Below are 27,958 nucleotides of genomic sequence, written 5' to 3'. Positions count from 1 at the left end.
TCAAGCAACATTTTGTCTGTTTTGCTTTTTTGTGTGTAATGTGGCCTTTTGCAAATATAAATCCTATTTTACGCATGACTGCATGCCAAACTGTATTACACAATTAAAATACTTTGTTAAAACATTAAGGAGTGTAGCACAATAAGTTGGTGAAATTAATTTCAATGCCAGGCAGATGTGTAAAGAATTGGGTTAGGTGTGGGGCAACTTCAGTCGCCCTTTCATTCAACACCTCACAAATGCTTATCTAACTGAAGGGTAGTCAAAGCATAGCAGCTAAGGTACTGGATTGGTGATCAAAAGGTTGCTGGTTCATGTTGCACCACTTCCAAGTTGCCCCTGTTGAACCTCTGAGCAAGGCCATTAGCCCTCAGTTGCTTGCATTGTATTTAGTAGCAGTTGTAGGTTGCTTTAGATAAAATCATATCCTAAATGCCTAAATTTAAATATTACTAAATGGCCGTAACATTCCAGAATCATGTGATTTTCTTAATTTGCATTGCTCGAACACGTACATGTCTGCATGGATTATAGGCATACAAAAAAGGAAGGAAACAAAAAGAACCACCATTGTGGGAAAGAGCTTTTGCCACCATCTTATTGTGGTTCAGCTAGACTTTGTGTTTGCGGGGTAAATGTTAGGCAACAGGAAATTTGTACACTTCTTCTCTTTGTAAAGTCACATGAGTCGCATTCGACTGCTGCATTCGACTGCTGCATTTAACATGTTTTTATGCATATAGGTCTTATAGTATGAAGAATATTTAGCTTTTTCAGTTGGTTAAATCACATGATCATTAGATTATGTTTCAATTAAGAAATTGGAAAGGCCATAGATAGACCTTGATGTTGTCATGTATTCCGCAAACCACTGGTAAATTGAGTAATTTACAAAGTTTACAGCTTTTGACAGAATTACCATTCTGTTATAATTATTAAAAAGCTGTATTAGCATAATGATATGCATTCAGATGTCAACCGCTTTTCATGGTCCGGGTTGCGGCTGGTCTGGTCCCACTGGAAAACGAAGGCAGGAATCCCCTGGACAGGGAGTTAGTCCATCACAGGGCTTTGGCTAGCCAGACATAGCCAATCACGTCTGTGTAGGTGCCCGGCATGGCAATAGCAACTGGTGGACTAGCTTAATAGACTGCTTTTTAATTAAAGACATTCTGATGTTCAAAAGTAAAAAAATTATCTGAATTTTGGTACATTAAGTAATTGGTATCTGAGGCTCACAGATGCAAACAACCAATCTTATTGAATTAGTTTTTTAAACATAGTAATAGTGATATTAGCAAAACATCAGAAAATAAATAGGAAGGATTTATTTTGTTAACTGTATGATAGAATTTATGTGCTGTTTATAAGCACGATTCTGCTGTTGTCATTAAACAGTAACAGTAAATCACCATTAATCACTTGCTAATGTAAAAGGTAGTGTACCCATAAAAGGTAGAGTATCCATAAATCAGTAACTGGGTAGCTGAACAACAAAACCAGATACATTTATATGAAATAACACAATTTTAATATTTCCCTGTGATCAACTTCATTGTAGTTTGTTCATAGAACATCATCTAGAATTTGATGTCTGCAAGACAATACAAAAAAGCTGGGACAGAGGCCAAATTATGGGTATAAAGGAGGATCCACCATAAGTTCATTGATGGGTTGTGGTTCAACACTTTGTGCCAACGTCATGGAAAACATTGCCAGTCAGTTTAAAAGTAACAAATCTCAGTGCAAGATTACAAATATTTTAGTCTTTCACCATCTACTGTTCATAATATGGTAAAAATATTCAGGGAATCTGGAGAGATCTCAGTCTGTGTAGTGCAAAGCCAGAAACCACAGTTGAATGTGTGTGAGCTTTGAGCTCTCTTAACAACATTGCATGAGGAACCGTCATGCCACTGTGATAAATATAGCCACATGGGCTTGAGAGTACTTCAGAAAACCATTGTCTCCAAATACAGTCCACTGCTACATCAAGAAATGAAACCTGAAACATCTGGAAAAAAACACATGTGGAGTTCTGAGTCTCTGTGCCAAAGCTGAAAATGACCATCCAGACTGTTATCAATAAAAGTGCAAATGCCAACATCTGTCATGGAACTGGAGTGCATCAGTTCCCACAGCATTGGTGACCTAAGTGTGACGGTGCTATTGATGTGGAGGCATATATTGTGATTTTAGAAAGACAAATGCATCTCTTTTTTTTTCAGGAAGTCCATGATTATTTCAGTAAGACAATGCCAGGCTATTTTTACGAGCTATATCAGTTTGACTACTTAATTGGCCTGCCTGCAGTCCAGATCTGTCTCCTATTAAAATGTGTGATGTAGCATACCTACAGAGGAGACTGTTGAGCAGCTAAAGTCTAATATCATGCAAGAATTAAGAGAAATTTCACCTCCAAAACTGTAGCAATTGATGTCCTTATTTTACAAACTATTAATAAAAAGTCTCATTAATTATTAAAGGTAATGGAACACATGGGTAAACACGCCTCTGTCCCAACTTTTTTTGGAATGTGTTGCAGGCATCAAATTTTAAATGTGTTGACAAACTACAATGAAGTTGATCAGTTAAACATTGGAAATTTTTTCTTTATACCATTATTCGTTAATAAATGTTACAGAGATTAAACACATCACAGATTATTATTTTTATTATGTTTCACAAAATGTTCCAACTTTTCTGTAAATGGGTTCTGTAATTTTTATTGAAACATATTTTCAACCAAATCTAAATACTAAATCATTTCCAGCTGGTTGTCTGTGGTTGTCTGATCATGATCTGGTGACATTTAACATGGAACATTGCTGTGGTATGGGTATTGCTCAATACTAGTTTCAAAATGCCTTTGTTCTTCCTGTTTAAAAAAAAAAAAAAAAAATCTTTTCTCAACTAAATCCCAACAACGGCTTCCCTTAAATATGTAAATATGTATTTGCAATCAGAAATTTTCAACCCACCATAGAAAAAAAGGTTTATTATAACTTTAAACTTTACTGCAAAGCTAGATTTTATAAGTTAAGGTTTTGATCAGTAATAATTAGGAAAGTGAACAAAGGACATGAATGATGCAGGGTTTGGAGTAGCAGGATATGTCACAACTATTCAACCCTTACATAATATTGTAGATCTTAAAACCTGCTAGTCTGTTTGATCTAAAGTTGGGTTACAGCATGAACCTTTGAGACTCAATGACGAGCCTTAATTTGCTTAAGCTGTGATGTTATATAAACACCACATAGAGATTCAAGTGTTCAAGGTAAGTTGCAACCATGGTGAAAAACTAAGGAGCTATCACACATGGAGATCATTTCATGTATGTCAATAGCAACCATAAGATCATCACTTAACAACCAATGACCTCATACCTAGACTCCAGAAGCACAGAAATGGTTTACTGGAATATGCAAGCAGGAACATGAACGTATCAAAATTGGAGCGGTTTGCCATATGGCTCAGCAGTTTGTGTGTCAGTGATGTGGGGATGTTGCAAGAACTGACATTCTTGACCTTGTAAAAATGAGACATTTTCAGTTGCATAGATTAAAAAATTGGTTTACGTGTACATTTACAGCATTTAGTAGACGCTTTTATCCCAAGCGACTTACAGTACTGTGACAGTATATTATGTAAGCAATTGAGGGTTAAGGGCCTTGCTCAAGGGCCCAACAGTGGCAACCTGGCAGTGGTGGGGCTTGAACCAGCGACCTCTGGATTACTAATTTGAGTACTGACCTTAACCACTAGGCTACAACTGCCCTAGTTTAGTAGGCAGATCTGTGAATGCTTTTGAATTGTTTTTGTAAAAACCAGTGTAAATACATCTATATTGTTTGTATTATGCACATTTCGCAAATAAATATGTCTGTAATATATATGTAAATATGAGGACTTCATATGGTTAAAGATATAGTGTTTGACATTTGACCTGGCTGAATTACTGTGGTAGCACATTGCATAGTACCAGTCTCTAATACCGATTTATTCTTTTTTTTAGTTCCCGGTCCTGTGTTATTTAAAATATTTCCTTTTCGGGGTGCTCAGGTGGCACAGAGGTACAACAAGCTAGCACATCTCAAACTCGTAAATTCAAGTCTCAGCTCTGCTACCGGCAGGCTGGGCACCTAAAAGGATAATGGAGATCAGTGTGTGACACTCTGTGCGTGAGACTGAGCCCCATATGAACTCGTCTTGTGCAGGTGAAAAGATGCAGTTGGCTACTGCACACGTGTCGGAGGGGGCATGTGTTAGTCACGACTCTGCAAGAAGCAAAATGAAATCAGACATGACTAGATTGGGAGTAAAATTGGGAAAAATGCAACAAAAAGAACTACTGTTTGTATTTTGGAACATTTCATCACAGAATTATTATTTTTTGTTCAGTTAGTTTAGAGGGTCCTGGGTCCTTTGCTTATCATTTCAGCAAAGCTGTACATTCTAAAATTTAAATTTGCATTTGTTGTATGTTTGGAAAGTAATATGTCTTGGAACCACATACCATCTGAGTTTAATTGCATTCATGGCATCGCTGCACCATAATGTGTACTCTTAAGTTATGTGCTTTTTAAATGGAAGGTCCTTGTCTGTCGTGTCAATTTCTTCAGGTAATGTGGTGACTATGTAGACCATGACACTCGAGGGTTTTCATGCTAATTAAACCAAAGTCATTGTCATATTTAACAAAACCACTTCCATCACAATAATTAGCTGATTAGTCGAAAATAACTTCAAGGGAGGGTCACAGCAAATCAATACAAATGAAAAAAAATAATCTTTTTTTTATCAACCTGCTTTGTCTTGATCAGTGTATGGCTCGACTCCGAAACACTGGAGACAAGGCAGGATTTTTTTTTTTAACCAACAAGGCAAACTGTAATATTGTTAAACTCTCTATTAAGCATTAAAAGTATTGGTCGCCATTAACTTTACCATTATATTACACTTACTTAAATAGCTTTTACATTTTTTTTAATTGCATAATTTGTGTCAGCATTTTGTCATTATCTTTTGCACTTGTTTTTTTAATTGTGGGAATTGTTGATTTTTTTTATTTTTTATTATTAATTTATTTATTTTGCCTGCATGCAATAGAACCACTTTTTTTTTATTATTATTGTTATTTTTTTTTTTTGTAAATTAGCTATTCATTATTGGCAGCATTGGTTCATTTTATTTTCTAAAAGTAGGGATTAATCTTTTTAAATTATCTTGTCTCCCTTTTCTTTCAACAGTTCCTGCTCCAAGTAATATCAGTTTAACATGCCACAATTTTCAAAACATTTTCTACTGGAACTACAGTGAGCCAAATCTACAGCCGGAATTCATCATAACAGTTAAAGGCTATAAAAGGTATGTTGGCTTCTGATACTACATAGTACAGGCTTGAGCTGCACTGGACATTACATGTATCAGAGAAGTTATTCTTGAAGTTAGTTTAATGTGTCTTTTTCACATTTTAATCCTGTAGTCATTACCCACTGGTTTGTTAGTCTAACACAGTTGGATTTTTTTTTTTTTTTTTTAATAAATATTGTTCATCTGATGTTTTGTGTGGAAAGTTCTGATGGTACAAGAAATTGCCCTGTGGAATATTAAAAATATTTTTGATCCTAAATCCCTGACAACCCATCAACCATCACACACCTTTCTGAACAGCACTTTGTAACCAGTGCTTAAAGTGGGGGAAAATGTGGTACTTCACTTATTCTCCTTTTATGAGACTAGTATTAAAGTTACTTGATAAGTAAATGGGAAAAGATGAACATCACAAAGTGCCCCCTGGGTAATACAGTTAATAAATATACTGTCATGAACAACTATTGGCCTGTTGTCCAGTTGGGGGTGGGACAAAAAGCCGAATGTGGGTCTCTCTCTGTCAGTGGTACAGTGGGGCCAAAAAGTATTTAGTCAGCCACTGATTGTGCAAGTTCTCCTACTTAGAAAGATGAGAGAGGTCTGTAATTTTCATCATAGGTTCACTTCAACTATGAGAGACAAAATGAGGGAAAAAAAAATCCAGGAAGTCACATTGTAGGATTTTTAGAGAATTTATTTATAAATTATGGTGTAAAATAAGTATTTGGTCAATAACAAAAGTTCAACTCAATACTTTGTAACATAACCTTTGTTGGCAATGACAGAGATCAAACGTTTCCTGTAAGTCTTCACCAGGTTTGCACACACTGTAGCTGGTATTTTGGCCCATTCCTCCATGCAGATCTCCTCTAGAGCAGTGATATTTTGGGGCTGTCGCTGGGCAACACGGACTCCACAAATTTTCTATTGGGTTGAGGTCTGGAGACTGGCTAGGCCACTCCAGGACCTTGAAATGCTTTTTACGGAGCCACTCCTTCATTGCCCGAGTGGTGTGTTTGGAATCATTGTCATGCTGGAAGACCCAGCCACGTTCCATCTTCAATGCTCTCACTGATGGAATGAGGTTTTGGCTTAAAATCTCACGATACATGGCCCCGTTCATTCTTCCCTCAACACGGATCAGTCGTCCTGTCCTCTTTGCAGAAAAACAGCCCCAAAGCATGATGTTTCCACCCCCATGCTTCACAGTAGGTATGGTGTTCTTGGGATGCAACTCAGCATTCTTCTTCCTCCAAACACGACGAGTTGAGTTTTTACCAAAAAGTTCCATTTTGGTTTCATCTGACCACATGATATTCTCCCAATCCTCTTCTGGATCATCCATATGCTGTCTGGCAAACTTCAGACGGGCCTGGACATGTACTGGCTTAAGCAGGGGGACACGCCTGGCATTGCAGGATTTGAGTCCCTCTCGACGTAGTGTTTTACTGATGGTAACCTTTGTTACTTTGGTCCCAGCTCTCTGCAGGTCATTCATCAGGTCCCTCCATGTAGTTCTGGGATTTTTGCTCACCGTTCTCATGATCATTTTGACCCCACGGGATGAGATATTGCGTGAGGCCCCAGATCGAGGGAGATTATCAATGGTCTTGTATGTCTTCCATTTTCTTACAATTGCTCCCACAGTTGATTTATTCACACCAACCTGCTTGCCTATTGTAGATTCACTCTTCCCAGCCTGGTGCAGGTCTACAATTTTCTTCCTGGTGTCCTTCGACAGCTCTTTGATCTTGGCCATGGTTGAGTTTGGAGTCTGACTGTTTGAGGCTGTGGACAGGTGTCTTTTATACAGATAACGAGGTCAAAAAGGTGCCATTAATACAGGTAACGAGTGGAGGACAGAAGAGCTTCTTAAAGAAGAAGTTACAGGTCTGTGAGAGCCAGAAATCTTGCTTGTTTGTTATTGACCAAATACTTATTTTCCACCATAATTTACAAATAAATTCTTTAAAAATCCTACAATGTGATTTCCTGGATTTTTTTTCTCATTTTGTCTCTCATAGTTGAAGTGTACCTATGATGCAAATTACAGACCTCTCTCATCTTTCTAAGTAGGAGAACCTGCACAATCAGTGGCTGACTAAATACTATTTGGCCCCACTGTACAATTACGACCTCTGCTGGCTGATTAGAGGCGCCTAGAACGAGATGAGGAAGGAGTGCTCTTCATGTGTGTCTCTTCACATGCAACGCTAGGTGGCACAACACTCATCAATGTGTGGATGGCAAGATGAATACAGCTTGCTGCTCATATATCAGAGGGGATATGGGTTAGCTTCGTTTCCCTCGGTCAGGGCAGGGTTCGGCATAGGCAGAGAGGAAGCACGATGCAAATTGGACAATTGGACGCACTAAAGGGGGAGAAAATGCATAAAATAAAAATAAATAAATATACCATCATTATGAATCAACTAAAACCTTATGTGGATGGAGAGGGCAAAAAAGAGTACCAGAAGCTTGTCAGAGATGCCAGAACACAAAAAAGTCACAGCACACCAAAGAGTTCAAATGTATTTGTTGGAAAGAAATGCTTTATGGTAAAGAACCGTGTAGAGAGGTGGCTGTATTTTAATAAACAAATGAATGAACAGAGCGCTTAGGAATGTTTAGTGATTGTTGTGTTCTGTTAACCGTAGATTATATACTTGGCTTCTTTTCAGTATGCCTTAGATCACATTTTGAATTTTGTTGCTGGTCTTTACCGTACTGCTACATCACACAAAGTATTGGTCTAATAATTGAGAAGTAAACTAAAACAGCTTTCAGATTTGTAAACGTGAGACTACATATAAAGTAATGCATAACATTGCATTGTCAGCTGAAAGTTTTCTAATCTTGTTATCCACAGTGGTATCCAGTTTGTACGCACAAATCAGACCTACCTGGATGTTAGTGACTACAGCAGGGTTGTTGATGACGTGTATTTGGTGTCAGTGACAGCTCAAGTGGGTGAATCTCAAAGCATAACATCAGAAAATATTGACTTCACCTATTATGAAGACTTTAACAGTAAAATCACATGTAAGTACTATAAACAAGAGTATCTGAATCCAGTAACTGGATTTACAAAGAGTAACTGGTTTTACAAAGATATATATATATATATATTATATATATATTTATCTTATTAATATATATATATATATATATATATATATACAGTGTATCACAAAAGTAAGTACACCCCTCACATTTCTGCAGATATTTAAGTATATCTTTTCATGGGACAACACTGACAAAATGACACTTTGACACAATGAAAAGTAGTCTGTGTGCAGCTTATATAACAGTGTAAATTTATTCTTCCCTCAAAATAACTCAATATACAGCCATTAATGTCTAAACCACCGGCAACAAAAGTGAGTACACCCCTAAGAGACTACACCCCTAAATGTCCAAATTGAGCACTGCTTGTCATTTTCCCTCCAAAATGTCATGTGACTCGTTAGTGTTACTAGGTCTCAGGTGTGCATAGGGAGCAGGTGTGTTCAATTTAGTAGTACAGCTCTCACACTCTCTTATACTGGTCACTGAAAGTTCCAACATGGCACCTCATGGCAAAGAACTCTCTGAGGATCTTAAAAGACGAATTGTTGCGCTACATGAAGATGGCCAAGGCTACAAGAAGATTGCCAACACCCTGAAACTGAGCTGCAGCACAGTGGCCAAGATCATCCAGCGTTTTAAAAGAGCAGGGTCCACTCAGAACAGACCTCGTGTTGGTCGTCCAAAGAAGCTGAGTGCACGTGCTCAGCGTCACATCCAACTGCTGTCTTTGAAAGATAGGCGCAGGAGTGCTGTCAGCATTGCTGCAGAGATTGAAAAGGTGGGGGGTCAGCCTGTCAGTGCTCAGACCATACGCCGCACACTACATCAAATTGGTCTGCATGGCTGTCACCCCAGAAGGAAGCCTCTTCTGAAGTCTCTACACAAGAAAGCCCGCAAACAGTTTGCTGAAGACATGTCAACAAAGGACATGGATTACTGGAACCATGTCCTATGGTCTGATGAGACCAAGATTAATTTGTTTGGTTCAGATGGTCTCAAGCATGTGTGGCGGCAATCAGGTGAGGAGTACAAAGATAAGTGTGTCATGCCTACAGTCAAGCATGGTGGTGGGAATGCCATGGTCTGGGGCTGCATGAGTGCAGCAGGTGTTGGGGAGTTACATTTCATTGAGGGACACATGAACTCCAATATGTACTGTGAAATACTGAAGCAGAGCATGATCCCCTCCCTCCGGAAACTGGGTCGCAGGGCAGTGTTCCAGCATGATAATGACCCCAAACACACCTCTAAGACGACCACTGCTTTATTGAAGAGGCTGAGGGTAAAGGTGATGGACTGGCCAAGCATGTCTCCAGACCTAAACCCAATAGAACATCTTTGGGGCATCCTCAAGCGGAAGGTGGAGGAGCGCAAAGTCTCGAATATCCGCCAGCTCCGTGATGTCGTCATGGAGGAGTGGAAAAGCATTCCAGTGGCAACCTGTGAAGCTCTGGTAAACTCCATGCCCAGGAGAGTTAAGGAAGTTCTGGGAAATAATGGTGGCCACACAAAATATTGACACTTCAGGAACTTTCACTAAGGGGTGTACTCACTTTTGTTGCCGGTGGTTTAGACATTAATGGCTGTATATTGAGTTATTTTGAGGGAAGAATAAATTTACACTGTTATATAAGCTGCACACAGACTACTTTTCATTGTGTCAAAGTGTCATTTTGTCAGTGTTGTCCCATGAAAAGATATACTTAAATATCTGCAGAAATGTGAGGGGTGTACTCACTTCTGTGATACACTATACAGTGTATCACAAAAGTGAGTACACCCCTCACATTTCTGCAAATATTTCATTATATCTTTTCATGGGACAACACTATAGACATGAAACTTGGATATAACTTAGAGTAGTCAGTGTACAGCTTGTATAGCAGTGTAGATTTACTGTCTTCTGAAAATAACTCAACACACAGCCATTAATGTCTAAATAACTGGCAACATAAGTGAGTACACCCCACAGTGAACATGTCCAAATTGTGCCCAAATGTGTCGTTGTCCCTCCCTGGTGTCATGTGTCAAGGTCCCAGGTGTAAATGGGGAGCAGGGCTGTTAAATTTGGTGTTTTGGGTACAATTCTCTCATACTGGCCACTGGATATTCAACATGGCACCTCATGGCAAAGAACTCTCTGAGGATGTGAGAAATAGAATTGTTGCTCTCCACAAAGATGGCCTGGGCTATAAGAAGATTGCTAACACCCTGAAACTGAGCTACAGCATGGTGGCCAAGGTCATACAGCGGTTTTCCAGGACAGGTTCCACTCGGAACAGGCTTCGCCAGGGTCGACCAAAGAAGTTGAGTCCACGTGTTCGACGTCATATCCAGAGGTTGGCTTTAAAAAATAGACACATGAGTGCTGCTAGCATTGCTGCGGAGGTTGAAGACATGGGAGGTCAGCCTGTCAGTGCTCAGACCATACGCCGCACACTGCATCAACTCGGTCTGCATGACCATCATCCCAGAAGGAAGCTGACGCACAAGAAAGCCCGCAAACAGTTTGCTGAAGACAAGCAGTCCAAGAACATGGATTACTGGAATGCCCTGTGGTCTGACGAGACCAAGATAAACTTGTTTGGCTCAGATGGTGTCCAGCATGTGTGGCGGCGCCCTGGTGAGAAGTACCAAGACAACTGTATCTTGCCTACAGTCAAGCATGGTGGTGGTAGCATCATGGTCTTGGGCTGCATGAGTGTTGCTGGCACTGGGGAGCTGCAGTTCATTGAGGGAAACATGAATTCCAACATGTACTGTGACATTCTGAAACAGAGCATGATCCCCTCCCTTCGAAAACTGGGCCTCATGGCAGTTTTCCAACAGGATAACGACCCCAAACACAACCTCCAAGATGACAACTGCCTTGCTGAGGAAGCTGAAGGTAAAGGTGATGGACTAAACCCAATTGAGCACCTGTGGCGCATCCTCAAGTGGAAGGTGGAGGAGTTCAAGGTGTCTAACATCCACCAGCTCCGTGATGTCATCATGGAGGAGTGGAAGAGGATTCCAGTAGCAACCTGTGCAGCTCTGGTGAATTCCATGCTCAGGAGGGTTAAGGCAGTGCTGGATAATAATGGTGGTCACAGAAAATATTGACACTTTGGGCACAATTTGGACATGTTCACTGTGGGGTGTACTTACTTATGTTGCCAGCCATTTAGACATTAATGGCTGTGTGTTGAGTTATTTTCAGAAGACAGTAAATCTATACTGCTATACAAGTTGTACACTGACTACTCTAAGTTATATCCAAGTTTCATGTCTATAGTGTTGTCCCATGAAAAGATATAATAAAATATTTGCTGTAATATCTGTATAGTGTATCACAAAAGTGAGTACACCCCTCACATTTCTGCAAATATTTCATTATATCTTTTCATGGGACAACACTATAGACATGAAACTTGGATATAACTTCGAGTAGTCAGTGTACAGCTTGTATAGCAGTGTAGATTTACTGTCTTCTGAAAATAACTCAACACACAGCCATTAATGTCTAAATAGCTGGCAACATAAGTGAGTACACCCCACAGTGAACATGTCCAAATTGTGCCCAAAGTGTCAATATTTTGTGTGACCACCATTATTATCCAGCACTGCCTTAACCCTCCTGGGCATGGAATTCACCAGAGCTGCACAGGTTGCTACTGGAATCCTCTTCCACTCCTCCATGATGACATCACGGAGCTGGTGGATGTTAGACACCTTGAACTCCTCCACCTTCCACTTGAGGATGCGCCACAGGTGCTCAATTGGGTTTAGTCCATCACCTTTACCTTCAGCTTCCTCAGCAAGGCAGTTGTCATCTTGGAGGTTGTGTTTGGGGTCGTTATCCTGTTGGAAAACTGCCATGAGGCCCAGTTTTCGAAGGGAGGGGATCATGCTCTGTTTAAGAATGTCACAGTACATGTTGGAATTCATGTTTCCCTTAATGAACTGCAGCTCCCCAGTGCCAGCAACACTCATGCAGCCCAAAACCATGATGCTACCACCACCATGCTTGACTGTAGGCAAGATACAGTTGTCTTGGTACTTCTCACCAGGGCGCCGCCACACATGCTGGACACCATCTGAGCCAAACAAGTTTATCTTGGTCTCGTCAGACCACAGGGCATTCCAGTAATCCATGTTCTTGGACTGCTTGTCTTCAGCAAACTGTTTGCGGGCTTTCTTGTGCGTCAGCTTCCTTCTGGGATGACGACCATGCAGACCGAGTTGATGCAGTGTGCGGCGTATGGTCTGAGCACTGACAGGCTGACCTCCCACGTCTTCAACCTCTGCAGCAATGCTTGCAGCACTCATGTGTCTATTTTTTAAAGCCAACCTCTGGATATGACGCCGAACACGTGGACTCAACTTCTTTGGTCGACCCTGGCGAAGCCTGTTCCGAGTGGAACCTGTCCTGGAAAACCGCTGTATGACCTTGGCCACCATGCTGTAGCTCAGTTTTAGGGTGTTAGCAATCTTCTTATAGCCCAGGCCATCTTTGTGGAGAGCAACAATTCTATTTCTCACATCCTCAGAGAGTTCTTTGCCATGCGGTGCCATGTTGAATATCCAGTGGCCAGTATGAGAGAATTGTACCCAAAACACCAAATTTAACAGCCCTGCTCCCCATTTACACCTGGGACCTTGACACATGACACCAGGGAGGGACAACGACACATTTGGGCACAATTTGGACATGTTCACTGTGGGGTGTACTCACTTATGTTGCAGCTATTTAGACATTAATGGCTGTGTGTTGAGTTATTTTCAGAAGACAGTAAATCTACACTGCTATACAAGTTGTACACTGACTACTCTAAGTTATATCCAAGTTTCATGTTTATAGTGTTGTCCCATGAAAAGATATAATGAAATATTTGCAGAAATGTGAGGGGTGTACTCACTTTTGTGATACACTGTATATACAGTATATACAGGGGTTGGACAAAATAACTGAAACACCTGGTTTTAGACCACAATAATTTATTAGTATGGTGTAGGGCCTCCTTTTGCGGCCAATACAGCGTCAATTTGTCTTGGAAATGACATATACAAGTCCTGCACAGTGGTCAGAGGGATTTTAAGCCATTCTTCTTGCAGGATAGTGGCCAGGTCACTACGTGATGCTGGTGGAGGAAAACGTTTCCTGACTCGCTTCTCCAAAACACCCCAAAGTGTCTCAATAATATTTAGATCTGGTGACTGTGCAGGCCATGGGAGATGTTCAACTTCACTTTCATGTTCATCAAACCAATCTTTCACCAGTCTTGCTGTGTGTATTGGTGCATTGTCATCCTGATACACGGCACCGCCTTCAGGATACAATGTTTGAACCATTGGATGCACATGGTTCTCCAGAATGGTTCGGTAGTCCTTGGCAGTGACGCGCCCATCTAGCACAAGTATTGGGCCAAGGGAATGCCATGATATGGCAGCCCAAACCATCACTGATCCACCCCCATGCTTCACTCTGGGCATGCAACAGTCTGGGTGGTACGCTTCTTTGGGGCTTCTCCACACCGTAACTCTCCCGGATGTGGGGAAAACAGTAAAGGTGGACTCATCAGAGAACAATACATGTTTCACATTGTCCACAGCCCAAGATTTGCGCTCCTTGCACCATTGAAACCGACGTTTGGCATTGGCACGAGTGACCAAAGGTTTGGCTATAGCAGCCCGGCCGTGTATATTGACCCTGTGGAGCTCCCGACGGACAGTTCTGGTGGAAACAGGAGAGTCGAGGTGCACATTTAATTCTGCCGTGATTTGGGCAGCCGTGGTTTTATGTTTTTTGGATACAATCCGGGTTAGCACCCGAACATCCCTTTCAGACAGCTTCCTCTTGCGTCCACAGTTAATCCTGTTGGATGTGGTTTGTCCTTCTTGGTGGTATGCTGACATTACCCTGGATACCGTGGCTCTTGATACATCACAAAGACTTGCTGTCTTGGTCACAGATGCGCCAGCAAGACGTGCACCAACAATTTGTCCTCTTTTGAACTCTGGTATGTCACCCATAATGTTGTGTGCATTGCAATATTTTGAGCAAAACTGTGCTCTTACCCTGCTAATTGAACCTTCACACTCTGCTCTTACTGGTGCAATGTGCAATTAATGAAGATTGGCCACCAGACTGGTCCAATTTAGCCATGAAACCTCCCACACTAAAATGACAGGTGTTTCAGTTATTTTGTCCAACCCCTGTATATATATATATATATATATATATATATATATATATATATATATATATATATATATATATATATATATATATATATATATATATATATATATATATATATATAGTGTATCACAAAAGTGAGTACACCCCTCACATTTCTGCAGATATTTAAGTATATCTTTTCATGGGACAACACTGACAAAATGACACTTTGACACAATGAAAAGTAGTCTGTGTGCAGCTTATATAACAGTGTAAATTTATTCTTCCCTCAAAATAACTCAATATACAGCCATTAATGTCTAAACCACCGGCAACAAAAGTGAGTACACCCCTAAGAGACTACACCCCTAAATGTCCAAATTGAGCACTGCTTGTCATTTTCCCTCCAAAATGTCATGTGATTTGTTAGTGTTACTAGGTCTCAGGTGTGCATAGGGAGCAGGTGTGTTCAATTTAGTAGTACAGCTCTCACACTCTCTCATACTGGTCACTGAAAATTCCAACATGGCACCTCATGGCAAAGAACTCTCTGAGGATCTTAAAAGACGAATTGTTGCACTACATGAAGATGGCCAAGGCTACAAGAAGATTGCCAACACCCTGAAACTGAGCTGCAGCACAGTGGCCAAGATCATCCAGCGTTTTAAAAGAGCAGGGTCCACTCAGAACAGACCGTTGGTCGTCCAAAGAAGCTGAGTGCACGTGCTCAGCGTCACATCCTGACAAACTGCTGTCTTTGAAAGATAGGCGCAGGAGTGCTGTCAGCATTGCTGCAGAGATTGAAAAGGTGGGGGGTCAGCCTGTCAGTGCTCAGACCATACGCCGCACACTACATCAAATTGGTCTGCATGGCTGTCACCCCAGAAGGAAGCCTCTTCTGAAGTCTCTACACAAGAAAGCCCACAAACAGTTTGCTGAAGACATGTCAACAAAGGACATGGATTACTGGAACCATGTCCTATGGTCTGATGAGATCAAGATTAATTTGTTTGGTTCAGATGGTCTCAAGCATGTGTGGCGGCAATCAGGTGAGGAGTACAAAGATAAGTGTGTCATGCCTACAGTCAAGCATGGTGGTGGGAATGCCATGGTCTGGGGCTGCATGAGTGCAGCAGGTGTTGGGGAGTTACATTTCATTGAGGGACACATGAACTCCAATATGTACTGTGAAATACTGAAGCAGAGCATGATCCCCTCCCTCCGTAAACTGGGTCGCAGGGCAGTGTTCCAGCATGATAATGACCCCAAACACACCTCTAAGACGACCACTGCTTTATTGAAGAGGCTGAGGGTAAAGGTGATGGACTGGCCAAGCATGTCTCCAGACCTAAACCCAATAGAACATCTTTGGGGCATCCTCAAGCGGAAGGTGGAGGAGCGCAAAGTCTCGAATATCCGCCAGCTCCGTGATGTCGTCATGGAGGAGTGGAAAAGCATTCCAGTGGCAACCTGTGAAGCTCTGGTAAACTCCATGCCCAGGAGAGTTAAGGCAGTTCTGGGAAATAATGGTGGCCACACAAAATATTGACACTTCATGAACTTTCACTAAGGGGTGTACTCACTTTTGTTGCCGGTGGTTTAGACATTAATGGCTGTATATTGAGTTATTTTGAGGGAAGAATACATTTACACTGTTATATAAGCTGCACACAGACTACTTTTCATTGTGTCAAAGTGTCATTTTGTCAGTGTTGTCCCATGAAAAGATATACTTAAATATCTGCAGAAATGTGAGGGGTGTACTCACTTTTGTGATACACTGTATATATATATACACACACACACACACACACAATACCAGTCAAAAAGTTTGGACACACCTTCTCTTCAATGGTTTTTCTTGATTATTTTTATTTTCTACATTGTAGATTAATACTGAAGACATCCAAACTATGAAGGAACACATATGGAATTATGTAGTAAACAAAAAAGTGTTAAACAAACCAGAATATGTTTTATATTTTACCAATCCTACTTCGGCACAACACAACTGATGGTCTCAAACACGTTAAAAAAGCAAGAAATTCCAGACATTAACTCTTGACAAGGCACACACGTTAATTGAAAACCATTCCAGGTGGCTACCTCATTGAGAGAATGCCAAGTGTGTGCAAAGCTGTCATCTGAGCAAAAGATGGCTATTTTGAAGAATCTAAAATATAAAACATATTCTGGTTTGTTTAACACTTTTTTGTTCACTACATAATTCCATATGTGTTCCTTCATAGTTTAGATGTCTTCAGTATTAATCTACAATGTAGAAAACAAAACAAAAAGAAGAAAAACCACAGAAATGGTACTAACTGGGATAAACATGCAAACTAGTTGCTGTTGATGATGTTTACTAATTTTGTTAGTACAGACAAAAAGGTTTCATGGTAAATTGTCATTTGATAAAAATGGGTCTGTGTTCCAAAATTGAGAAAAGTTATTTTCTGGGAGGAATGTTATGTTGGCAGTGGTAGGTTGTACATAGCCAATGATTTTACTAAAGACGATTAAAATGATTGTTAAAAAAGATATTTCTGCAGGTGGTGCAGCTGGATATTCTCGGATAAACTCGGCGTTTCCACCGGTCGGGCATAATTGGCAGTGCCTGCAGCAGATACTAATTGGCCACCGTATCTGCAGGGTGTGAACCGGACTATGTGTGGGTGGGATTTTCATACGCTGTGTAAAAGACCCTAATCGGCGGAAGATAATATATATATTTTTATATATATTATTTTTTAATGGAAGTTTTTATTCACTTTTATTCACTGAATTGATTCGATGTAACGACTGCATTAGATGTAGCAAATGCATTTTCATGCAATTTATCTGTAAAATATTGTGAGTGGTTGTAAATGTAATTAAATGATTCTGTGTTTACAAACAAAAATTTTTGTTTTTTAGTATCTTGACATCTTGTTTACCATTTTTTTCTCTTTAGGTGTGATGGATTTTCCAACTCCAAATGTGACTGTCTTGGAACACAAAGTTAAATTTTCTTTTTACAATCCCTTTTCCATCTATAAAGTGAACTTTTTACAGGATGTGTTCACATACACTGTCACTTATAACGAGGTAAGAGAATCAGTCACAAGAAGTTAATTTAAAGCCTCAGCTAAAGAATTGTTTAAGATGCTTGTGTGGGCAGGAGGTGCTATATGCTTGATCAGAGTACTTTACATAGTCACTTATACTTCAGAATGTTTAGAAAGTTCATCTTTGTAGAACAGCAGAGGGTCTTTAGCAACAGGTTGTTTGTAAAAAGCATTGTAAAGCATGATTCTATAGGTGAAAGCGCTATAAAAAGCAAGCAAACAAACAGACACACACACATACATGCAGTGTGGTCCTCACTATCCGTTTACGATAGGTCCAGCTGGATGGCAGAAACAGTACTAGAAGTACATTATTATTCTGTGTAAATAGAATTTAAAAAATAACTATATCATGCAAAATAATGGAAAGGAGGTTTTGAGTGAGGAAAGAAGTTCAATTCTGGCTTTACTGTCAGAGACCTACAGTCAGTGTCAGGTTGCTTCCATCCTCAAAATATTAAAGATGGTGGTTCATAAAAGCAAGGTCAAGTAGCAAGCATTGGTCACAAATAGCTACAGACTGGCAGAGGTCAGAAATTTTCCCCCACTGACCTCAAAGAACGCCAACTTACTGGAACCCAACGACCATGACCGTGACTTACAAAAAGAATGAGGAATGGGGTAAAGTGCAAGATGAGGACAGTTCAAAATGAGCTCCTAGGGGCATGGCTAAAGTCTGGAAAGGCTAGAAAAGATGCCTATTTCAGCAAAAATGCAAAGAAGACCCAGACTAAAAGTTCACAAAAGACCTTGGTTTGGACCTAGAGGGCTGAAGTAAGGTTGTCATCAAGTTTAATTTTTAGCTTGGCACAAAGTCTGGTCTCTAATTGTTAGACTGAGATCTGGAGAGGCCAACATGCCACACTGGCTTGCACCCACTGTGAAATGTGGTGGACGATGACTGATGATCATGGGGTGCATCAGCATGGCTGGATTTGAGCAGACTTGAAACCTCTGGAACCATATAAAGAGGAAGATGAATGGCCATAAGGTCATGAATGATCTGGATTCTGTAAAGTTGCTTTGAGACAACGTCCATTGTAAAAAGCACTATACAAATTTGACGTTACTTTGTGATTGATGGATGTTTAATACTAATTTTACTAGATGGCTAGTAGTGAATTGCGTTGTCTTTTATTCAAACAGACTACGAGCTATCATGACTGTTTTGAGGATCAAGATTTGTGCACAGAGGAGATTGACCTCCAAGAAAGCCTTTTTGGACAGTGCATTTCTCTACATTTTAAGGGATCTATTAGCATTTCGACTAATATTACCAGAGAGTGCTGTGGCGAAAGCATGGATTCCCCCAAAACTGGTAAGATCATATATATATATAGCCGTAACATTAAAACCACCTCCTTGTTTCTACACTCACTGTCTATTTTATCAGCTCCACTTACCATATAGAAGCACTTTGTAGTTCTACAATTACTGACTGTAGTTCATCTATTTCTCTACATACGTTTTTAGCCTGCTTTCACCCTGTTCTTCAATGGTCAGGACCCCCACAGAGCAGGTATTATTTGGGTGGTGGATCATTCTCAGCACTGCAGTGCCACTGACATGGTGGTGGTGTGTTAGTGTGTGTTGTGCTGGTATGAGTGGATCAGACACAGCAGCGCTGCTGGAGTTTTTAAACACCGTGTCCACTCACTGTCCACTCTATTAGACACTCCTACCTAGTTGGTCCACCTTGTAGATCTAAAGTCAGAGATGATCGCTCATCTATTGCTGCTGTTTGAGTTGGTCATCTTCTAGACCTTCATCAGTGGTCACAGGATGCTGCCCACAGGGCACTGTTGTCTGGATATTTTTGGTTGGTGGACTGTTCTCAGTCCAGCAGTGACAGTGACAGTAAAAACTCCATCAGCATTTCTGTGGCTTATTCACTCGTACCAGCACAACACACACTAACACACCACCACCATGTCAGTGTCACTGCAGTGCTGAGAATGACCCATCACCCAAATAATACCTGCTCTGTAATGGTCCTGTGGGGGTCCTGACCATTGAATTACAGCATGCAAGAGGGCTAACAACGCATGCAGAGAAACAGATGGACTACAGTCAGTAATTGTAGAACTATGAAGTGCTTGTATTTGGTCAGTGGAGCTGATTAAATGGACAATTAGTGTACAGCGTGAGTCAAAAGTCGCAGGACACTCTTATTTCAGAAACGAAAGGGAAAATTACATATCTGAATACCCCAGCAAGTAATGGGTGAGGGGGCCTTTCTTTTAGGCTATGTCCGGAACATGGCCGCCATATTGGATCAAGGGCAAGTTTTTCCCGCAATCAGATTTGCAATATCTCTTGTGGTTCAAAAGTTATCAACACAGAACGTTGCAACAACAACCGGGAACGTTCCCTGTGATGCACAGCTATTTGATGTGTTCAATGTGTTGTCCCTGGTGCTTAACACAGAGCTGAATGTGCTGAATCCAATCGTTATGAACCCGCATGAGAATCTCTGGAGAAATGTTGTCACAAGCCTCCACGATGCGGTGCTGAAGGTGGTGTTTGTTGCGGATTTTCTTAGCTTACACACTTTGTTTGAGATGACCCCAGAGTGTGTTTGAGTCGAGTGGTGTGAGGTCGGGGGATCTGGGCGGCCATTCCACAGTATCACGACGGCCAATCTAATGACCAGGGAATTGAATATCCAGCCACTGATGAACACCTGCTCCGTAGTGTGGTGGAGCCCCATCCTGTTGAAAATAACAGGGGAAACTGCCATCTTCGGTCAGAATGGATGGGAACACTGTTTCCTGTAGCATTGTCAGGTAGCACTGAGCATTTAGGGTCTGGTCGATGAAAATGGGTCCGATTACACAGGTGCCCCATATTCCACACCACACCATAACCTTTACATCACCTACGACTTCGGTCTCTGCTGTCCAGTGAGGGTTTTCGTCACTCCAGTACCTCACGTTCTAGCAGTTGACCTCACCACTGACATAAAAATTGGCCTCGTCGCTGAACAAAATGCCTTGTGCGAATGCGGGATCCCGTTGATGTTGGTCTAACGTCCAGGTGCAGAACTCGACACGTCTATCAGGGTCATCCTCTGATAGTTTCTGCTGCAGCTGGATCTTGAAGGGGTGCCACTTATGCCAAGTTCACACTACACGATTTTTGCCCTGATTTTCGCTCGGCGACTGGTCGGCGCTAGATTTGCCAGCTCGGGAGCAACTCGGCGTTTGCTCGGCGATCAAAACTCGGCTCTCCATCGCTGTGTGTGAACTACTCAACAACTCGATCCGACCGGCTCGCCGAGCACTCGGCGACCGGATCGAGATTTCTAGCATGTCAGATATCTGATCTGAGTTGCACGACTGGCAATGAGTGCTATGTCGAACAGCCAATGAGAACGCAAGATACAGTGTGAGGGGAAACACAGGAGAGGAGTGTATACAGGTGGGACAGGGACATAATATACAGTGGGGGAAATAAGTATTTGATCCCCTGCTGATTTTGTAAGTTTACCCCCTTACAAAGACTTGAACAGTCTATAATTTTTATGGAAGGTTTATTTTAACAGAGAGAGACAGAATATCAAAAAAAAATCCAGAAAAAAAACATTAAATAAAAGTTATAAATTAATTTGTATTTAATTAAGGGAAATAAGTATTTGATCCCCTACCAACCAGCAAGAATTCTGACCCCCACAGACCGGTTATGTGCCCATGAGGCACACAAATTAGTCCTGTCCCTGTATAAAAGACTCCTGTCACAGAATCAGTTTCTTCCGTTCAAATCTCTCGACCACCATGGGCAAGACCAAAGAGCTATCAAAGGACGTCAGGGACAAGATTGTAGACCTGCACAAGGCTGGAATGGGCTACAAGACAGTCAATCACCCTCACTCTGGAGCTCCATGCAAGATCTCACCTGGTGGGGTAAGAATGATTCTGAGAAAGGTGAGGTCAGTCCAGAATTACACAGGAGGAGCTTGTCAATGATCTCAAGGGAGCTGGGAGCACAGTCACCAAGAAAACCATTAGTAACACACTTCACCGTAATGGATTGAGATCCTGCAGTGCCCGCAAAGTCCCTTTGCTCAAGAAGGCTCATGTACAGGCCCATCTGAAGTTTGCCAATGAACACCTGAATGATTCAGAGAAAGCTTGGGAGAATGTGATATGGTCAGATGAGACCAAAATTGAGCTCTTTGGCATCAACTCCACTCGCCGTGTTTGGAGGCAAAGAAATGCCCGGTGGGGATGGTGTTCTTGGGGTCATATTCAGCATTTCTCTGCTCCCAGCTCCCTTGAGATCATTGACAAGCTCCTCCCGTGTAATTATGGGCTGATCTCACCTTTCTCAGAATCATTCTTACCCCACCAGGTGAGATCTTGCATGGAGTTCCAGAGCGAGGGCGATTGACTGTGATCTTGTATTTCTTCCATTTTTGAATTATCGCACCAACAGTGGTCTCTTTCTCACCAAGCTTCTTGCTGATGGTCTTGTAGCCCATTCCAGCCTTGTGCAGGTCTACAATCTTGTCCCTGACGTCCTTTGATAGCTCTTTGGTCTTGCACATGGTGGTTGAGAGATTTGAACGGAGGAAACTGATTCTGTTACAGGAGTCTTTTATACAGGGACAGGACTAATTTGTGTGCCTCATGTGCACATAACCGGTCTGTGGGGGTCAGAATTCTTGCTGGTTGGTAGGGGATCAAATACTTATTTCCCTTAATTAAATACAAATTAATTTATAACTTTTATTTAATTTTTTTTTTCTGGATTTTTTGTTGATATTCTGTCTCTCTCTGATAAAATAAATCTTCCATAAAAATTATAGACTGTTCAAGTCTTTGTAAGGGGGTAAACTTACAAAATCAGCAGGGGATCAAATACTTATTTCCCCCACTGTAGTTTATATCAGAATACATCGGCACACACAGGTTTTACAGTATTTCTGACCTTACCGTTCTCTACAAAACATAACACCAACGTTGCATTACAAAAATATTAATTAACCTCCAACTTACTATAGAACAATCCATACTGTTCGTGTTGCCAAATCCACTCAGATTCATTTATTTTTCCTTTTTGATTTTACACTGCACATCAGCACACAAACAATTTTGATCGCTCGCTACTTGTTGACGTGCATTTTTGGACGTGGTATCATTAAACCCCTCGTCACTGCTCGTGTTTGTTTTCGTGACAAAACGTAGTTTGGGAGACCAGAGAAGCTCGCCTGCGATTCCAGTTGGTGATAGGTCGTGTAGTGTGAAACCCCCTTATTCCCGATTAGTCGTGTAGTGTGAAATATACACCGACTGAAAGACTCCCGAGTGCAGGAGATTCAGTCGTGTAGTGTGAACTGTACAGAGACCCGACAAATCAGAAAGTCGTGTAGTGTGAACTTGGCATTATTGGTATGAAGAATCTGTACAAGGGATGACTGGCTGACACCACATTCTGCTGCGAGACGTCGCGTGCTGCGTCGTGGACTTTTCACAAAGACTGCCAAAACCATTGTTGAGGTTTCTTCGTCGGTAGCGGTCTTCGGACGACCACTACATGGCTTGTTGTCCACAGTCCCGGTTTCTCGGAATTTGGCTATGAGGGATGCAACAGTGCTGTGTGAAATTGGTGGTCTTTCTGGGTGTCGGTTGTTGAAGTCTGCGGCTATGATACGGCAGCTGCGTTCCCCGGGCATCAGAATCACCTAATTCTCTCTTCTTTCGTCAATTCCATCTTCAGTTACCTGTAACAAACAACAAAGTTTTGAACTTTCTGTGTTGATAACTTTTGAACCACAAGAGATCTGATTGCGGCAATCGATTTCTGAGAAACTTCTGGTCTTCTTTGATATGCTACATGACCACCTTCCCATTGGGAAAACTTGCCCTTGATCCAATATGGCGGCTTTCAAGATGGCGGCCATGTTCCGGACATAGCCTAAAAGATAGGCCCCCTCACCCATTACTTGCTGGGGTATTCAGATATGTCATTTTCCCTTTCGTTTCTGAAATAAAAGAGTGTCCTGCGACTTTTGACTCACGCTGTATATATATAATATATAAAAGATGATTTCAATTAATATTATACAGTGTGTCCAAATTGTAAGGAAACACCCATATCAAAATAATAATGGTTTGGCTGCCAGTGATCCAATTTTAGACACTAGCTATGGGGGAACGGAGAAACTTGATCGGCCTCGTCACCAACATGGTGGCAATCTTGGAATCACTTGTAGTTTTTTTTTAAATGGAAAGGTAAATGTGTGACACATCAGTGATGAAGCAGCTTTATTCCTAAATCATGAGGTCAACAAACAGAATCACAGACACTGGCTGGACACAAACACTCACTGGACTGATCCATGGTGGAAACGGTCGCCGCACCTAAAGTCTTGGTATTGTGTGGTGTACAGCGTACCTGAACAGTAGGACCTTTCTTCATTGATGGAACATTAAGAGCCGACTGTCATGCAATGTTGTTAAATAAAGACGTGAAACCATCTTGATGTACAATTTCCCCAAAAGTGGATTAGTTGCAGGGGTCCAATCAAGAGGCCACCATGTTCTTCTTATGTATCCCCTGTGGATTTCTATCTGTGGAGTCCTGTCGAGGCACCTAGATTACAGAATGTTGTTTATCTTAAGGACAGGATTGTTGATGCTTGTACTAGCATTCAGCCAGATGTTTTGGTAAAACATGTTTTAACATGAGAAGGAATGAAATTAACATCAAGAATTTCTGGTGAAATTCTCTACCAGTTTGATGTCACATACCTACCTTACCATTCGAAAAAATTACATTAAGTCCAAGATGACTGCATTTAAGATTGCTGCCATGTTGTTGACATGGCTTAACAGGTGTCCCCTTCCTCTAGAGCTTGTGCCAAATTGTTTTCATTTTATATGGGTGCATTCCTTACTCCTTACTTTTAAGCCACCCTCTAATTGTGTCATGTGTTTTTTGTGTTGTTTACAGATTGGGCTATTATTTTAACCATACTGGCATGTATTGGATTTGCCATTGCGATTTTAATACTAACAGGAGCTGTATTTATCAAGAATCTGACTAAACCAGACACAGAAAGTAATGGTGCAATATTACCCAAACATCTGGTAAGTCATGGACAGATGTTACACCTATTTCTTACAGATCATTTATTAAACATCAGCCTAATACAACTACACTCTCAAGCCTGGCACGGTGGCTAAGTGGGTAACACTGTCACCTCACAGCAAGAAGGTCCTGGGTTTGATTCCCAGGTGGGGCAGTCTGGGTCCTTTCTGTGTGAAGTTTGCATGTTCTTCCCGTGTCTCCAGGTTTCCTCCCACAGTCCAAAGACATGCAAGTGAGGTGAATTGAAAATACTAATCCGTTCATGACTGTTTGATATAACCTTGTGTGAACTGATGAATCTTGTGTAATGAGTAACTACTGTTCCTGTCATGAATGTAACCAAAGTGTAAAACATCACATTAAAATCCTAATAAACAAACAAACACTCTCAAGTCAACCATCAACACAATGTAATGATTATAAGTCTAGAAAAATCATTAATGTGCTACATTATTTATTAGGAATATGCTACATACAGTGATGTACATTCTATATCCCAGGTACAGTGGTAGCCTAGTGGGGTTTGAAGATTGTGGGTTCAAATCCTGGCTCCACCATGCAGCCACTTTTGGGCCCTTAAGCAAGGCCCTTAACCCTCTTGTCTTCTTGGGAGTCATACAACGGCTAGCCCTGCACTCTGACCTCTGATATGTGAATAAGGAATTTCATTGTACTGTATGTGTGTATAAGTATGTATGACAAATTATTGTTTAATATCTGCCCTGGATTATCCCTGTTATCCTAGGGATATACAGGGGTTGGACAAAATAACTGAAACACCTGTCATTTTAGTGTGGGAGGTTTCATGGCTAAATTGGACCAGTCTGGTGGCCAATCTTCATTAATTGCACATTGCACCAGTAAGAGCAGAGTGTGAAGGTTCAATTAGCAGGGTAAGAGCACAGTTTTGCTCAAAATATTGCAATGCACACAACATTATGGGTGACATACCAGAGTTCAAAAGAGGACAAATTGTTGGTGCACGTCTTGCTGGCGCATCTGTGACCAAGACAGCAAGTCTTTGTGATGTATCAAGAGCCACGGTATCCAGGGTAATGTCAGCATACCACCAAGAAGGACAAACCACATCCAACAGGATTAACTGTGGACGCAAGAGGAAGCTGTCTGAAAGGGATGTTCGGGTGCTAACCCGGATTGTATCCAAAAAACATAAAACCACGGCTGCCCAAATCACGGCAGAATTAAATGTACACCTCGACTCTCCTGTTTCCACCAGAACTGTCCGTCGGGAGCTCCACAGGGTCAATATACACGGCCGGGCTGCTATAGCCAAACCTTTGGTCACTCGTGCCAATGGCAAACGTCGGTTTCAATGGTGCAAGGAGCGCAAATCTTGGGCTGTGGACAATGTGAAACATGTATTGTTCTCTGATGAGTCCACCTTTACTGTTTTCCCCACATCTGGGAGAGTTACGGTGTGGAGAAGCCCCAAAGAAGCGTACCACCCAGACTGTTGCATGCCCAGAGTGAAGCATGGGGGTGGATCAGTGATGGTTTGGGCTGCCATATCATGGCATTCCCTTGGCCCAATACTTGTGCTAGATGGGCGCGTCACTGCCAAGGACTACCGAACCATTCTGGTGGACCATGTGCATCCAATGGCGGTGCCGTGTATCAGGATGACAATGCACCAATACACACAGCAAGACTGGTGAAAGATTGGTTTGATGAACATGAAAGTGAAGTTGAACATCTCCCATGGCCTGCACAGTCACCAGATCTAAATATTATTGAGCCACTTTGGGGTGTTTTGGAGAAGCGAGTCAGGAAACGTTTTCCTCCACCAGCATCACGTAGTGACCTGGCCACTATCCTGCAAGAAGAATGGCTTAAAATCCCTCTGACCACTGTGCAGGACTTGTATATGTCATTTCCAAGACGAATTGATGCTGTATTGGCCGCAAAAGGAGGCCCTACACCATACTAATAAATTATTGTGGTCTAAAACCAGGTGTTTCAGTTATTTTGTCCAACCCCTGTATATCTGGTGACTTTTCTATACACATAAATAGGGCTTGTTTGATTGGACCCATTAAAAAGTGCAAAGTGGAAACTGAAAAGTAATTCAGAAACCACCAAAAGTCCACTATGGTATGAGTTAGCAGCTCAGGGTGACACTTTTAACAGTCAAGTAAGATTAACATAACAATGGGCTTTTTGCTTGGTCAGTGAAATCAGCAACATGCTTTTTTGGAGTTTTTGGGTGCTGATTTTGAAGCAGGTGCTTCTTGCAAGTCAGAGCTTGTTATAAAAAAAGAATACTGGCACAGCTGGATATTCCACTAGCATACCAGCACAGAGATTCTGAACTCCTCAGTTCGAAACTCAGTGTTGCCACCAGTCGGCTGGGTGCCATCTGGCCGGGGAAATTAACAGTGCCTGCGCAGATACTAATTGGCCACCGTATCTGCAGGGTGGGGGCCGGACTATGTGTGGGTGGGTGAGTCTTCATACACTGTGTAAGGACCCTAATTGGCGGAAGAGACACCTGTGCAGAATGCAGGGGTGAGAAGAGGCGTGTACAGCGACGTACTCTCCTCAGGTGCAATCGGGTATCCCTCAGCAGCAGAGTGTGCTAAATTGGGAGGAAAATGTGGAGAAAATGCATAAAAGAAAGAAAGAAAGAATACACATTCATTTGCTGTTTTAAAGAAAACCAATATAACCAATATAATGTGAGGTTTATTGTTTTAATGACGCATGACTTTTCATAGCCACACTCCTTAGTTCTTAGTTAAAAAAATAACTAAAGTGTTTATCATACTATCTTCTGCAGGACCTTGGGACTGCTGATCGGGTTGTTCACATACCTGAACAGCCTGTTCTGTCTCAAGTCACATCCGATGGTTGGACTCCTCTAATAGAGAGTAATCAGGATTTCCCTCCACAAACTAGCAACACATTTGAGGAGATCACTCACATACCCCTCAACAACTCTTCATCTACAGAGTCAGCTGGAGAGCAGGAGCCTGACGAGGAAGATACTAGAGATGAGGATGGTACTGAAAGCTTTTCAGGCTATGACAGCAAAAAATTCCTAGTGGATATGGGCTCGGGAGATGTAGTAGATGCCTATGGACCACGCTAGCTTGCAAGTTGAGTAATGTTAGATTCTGATTGAGGTGAATTTAGA

General features: G+C 41.5%; 1 protein-coding gene across 1 annotated transcript in view; it reads left to right on the top strand.

The window, feature by feature from the left end:
• The window catches only part of ifngr1l (interferon gamma receptor 1-like), a 36,939-nt gene extending 8,981 nt beyond the window's left edge, over positions 1-27,958 (top strand). The window contains exons 2-7 of the mRNA XM_062994998.1: positions 5,253-5,370; positions 8,246-8,418; positions 17,559-17,692; positions 18,859-19,030; positions 24,667-24,803; positions 27,602-27,958. Of these exons, the coding sequence (XP_062851068.1) occupies positions 5,253-5,370; positions 8,246-8,418; positions 17,559-17,692; positions 18,859-19,030; positions 24,667-24,803; positions 27,602-27,913 (1,046 nt within the window). The 3' untranslated portion in view covers positions 27,914-27,958. The remainder of the gene's footprint in view (positions 1-5,252; positions 5,371-8,245; positions 8,419-17,558; positions 17,693-18,858; positions 19,031-24,666; positions 24,804-27,601) is intronic.

This window comes from Trichomycterus rosablanca, chromosome 5, assembly GCF_030014385.1.
Source record: "Trichomycterus rosablanca isolate fTriRos1 chromosome 5, fTriRos1.hap1, whole genome shotgun sequence".
Lineage (NCBI taxonomy): Eukaryota > Metazoa > Chordata > Actinopteri > Siluriformes > Trichomycteridae > Trichomycterus > Trichomycterus rosablanca.
Note: the sequence above shows the minus strand (reverse complement) of the source record. Positions and strands in the feature narration are given on the sequence as shown.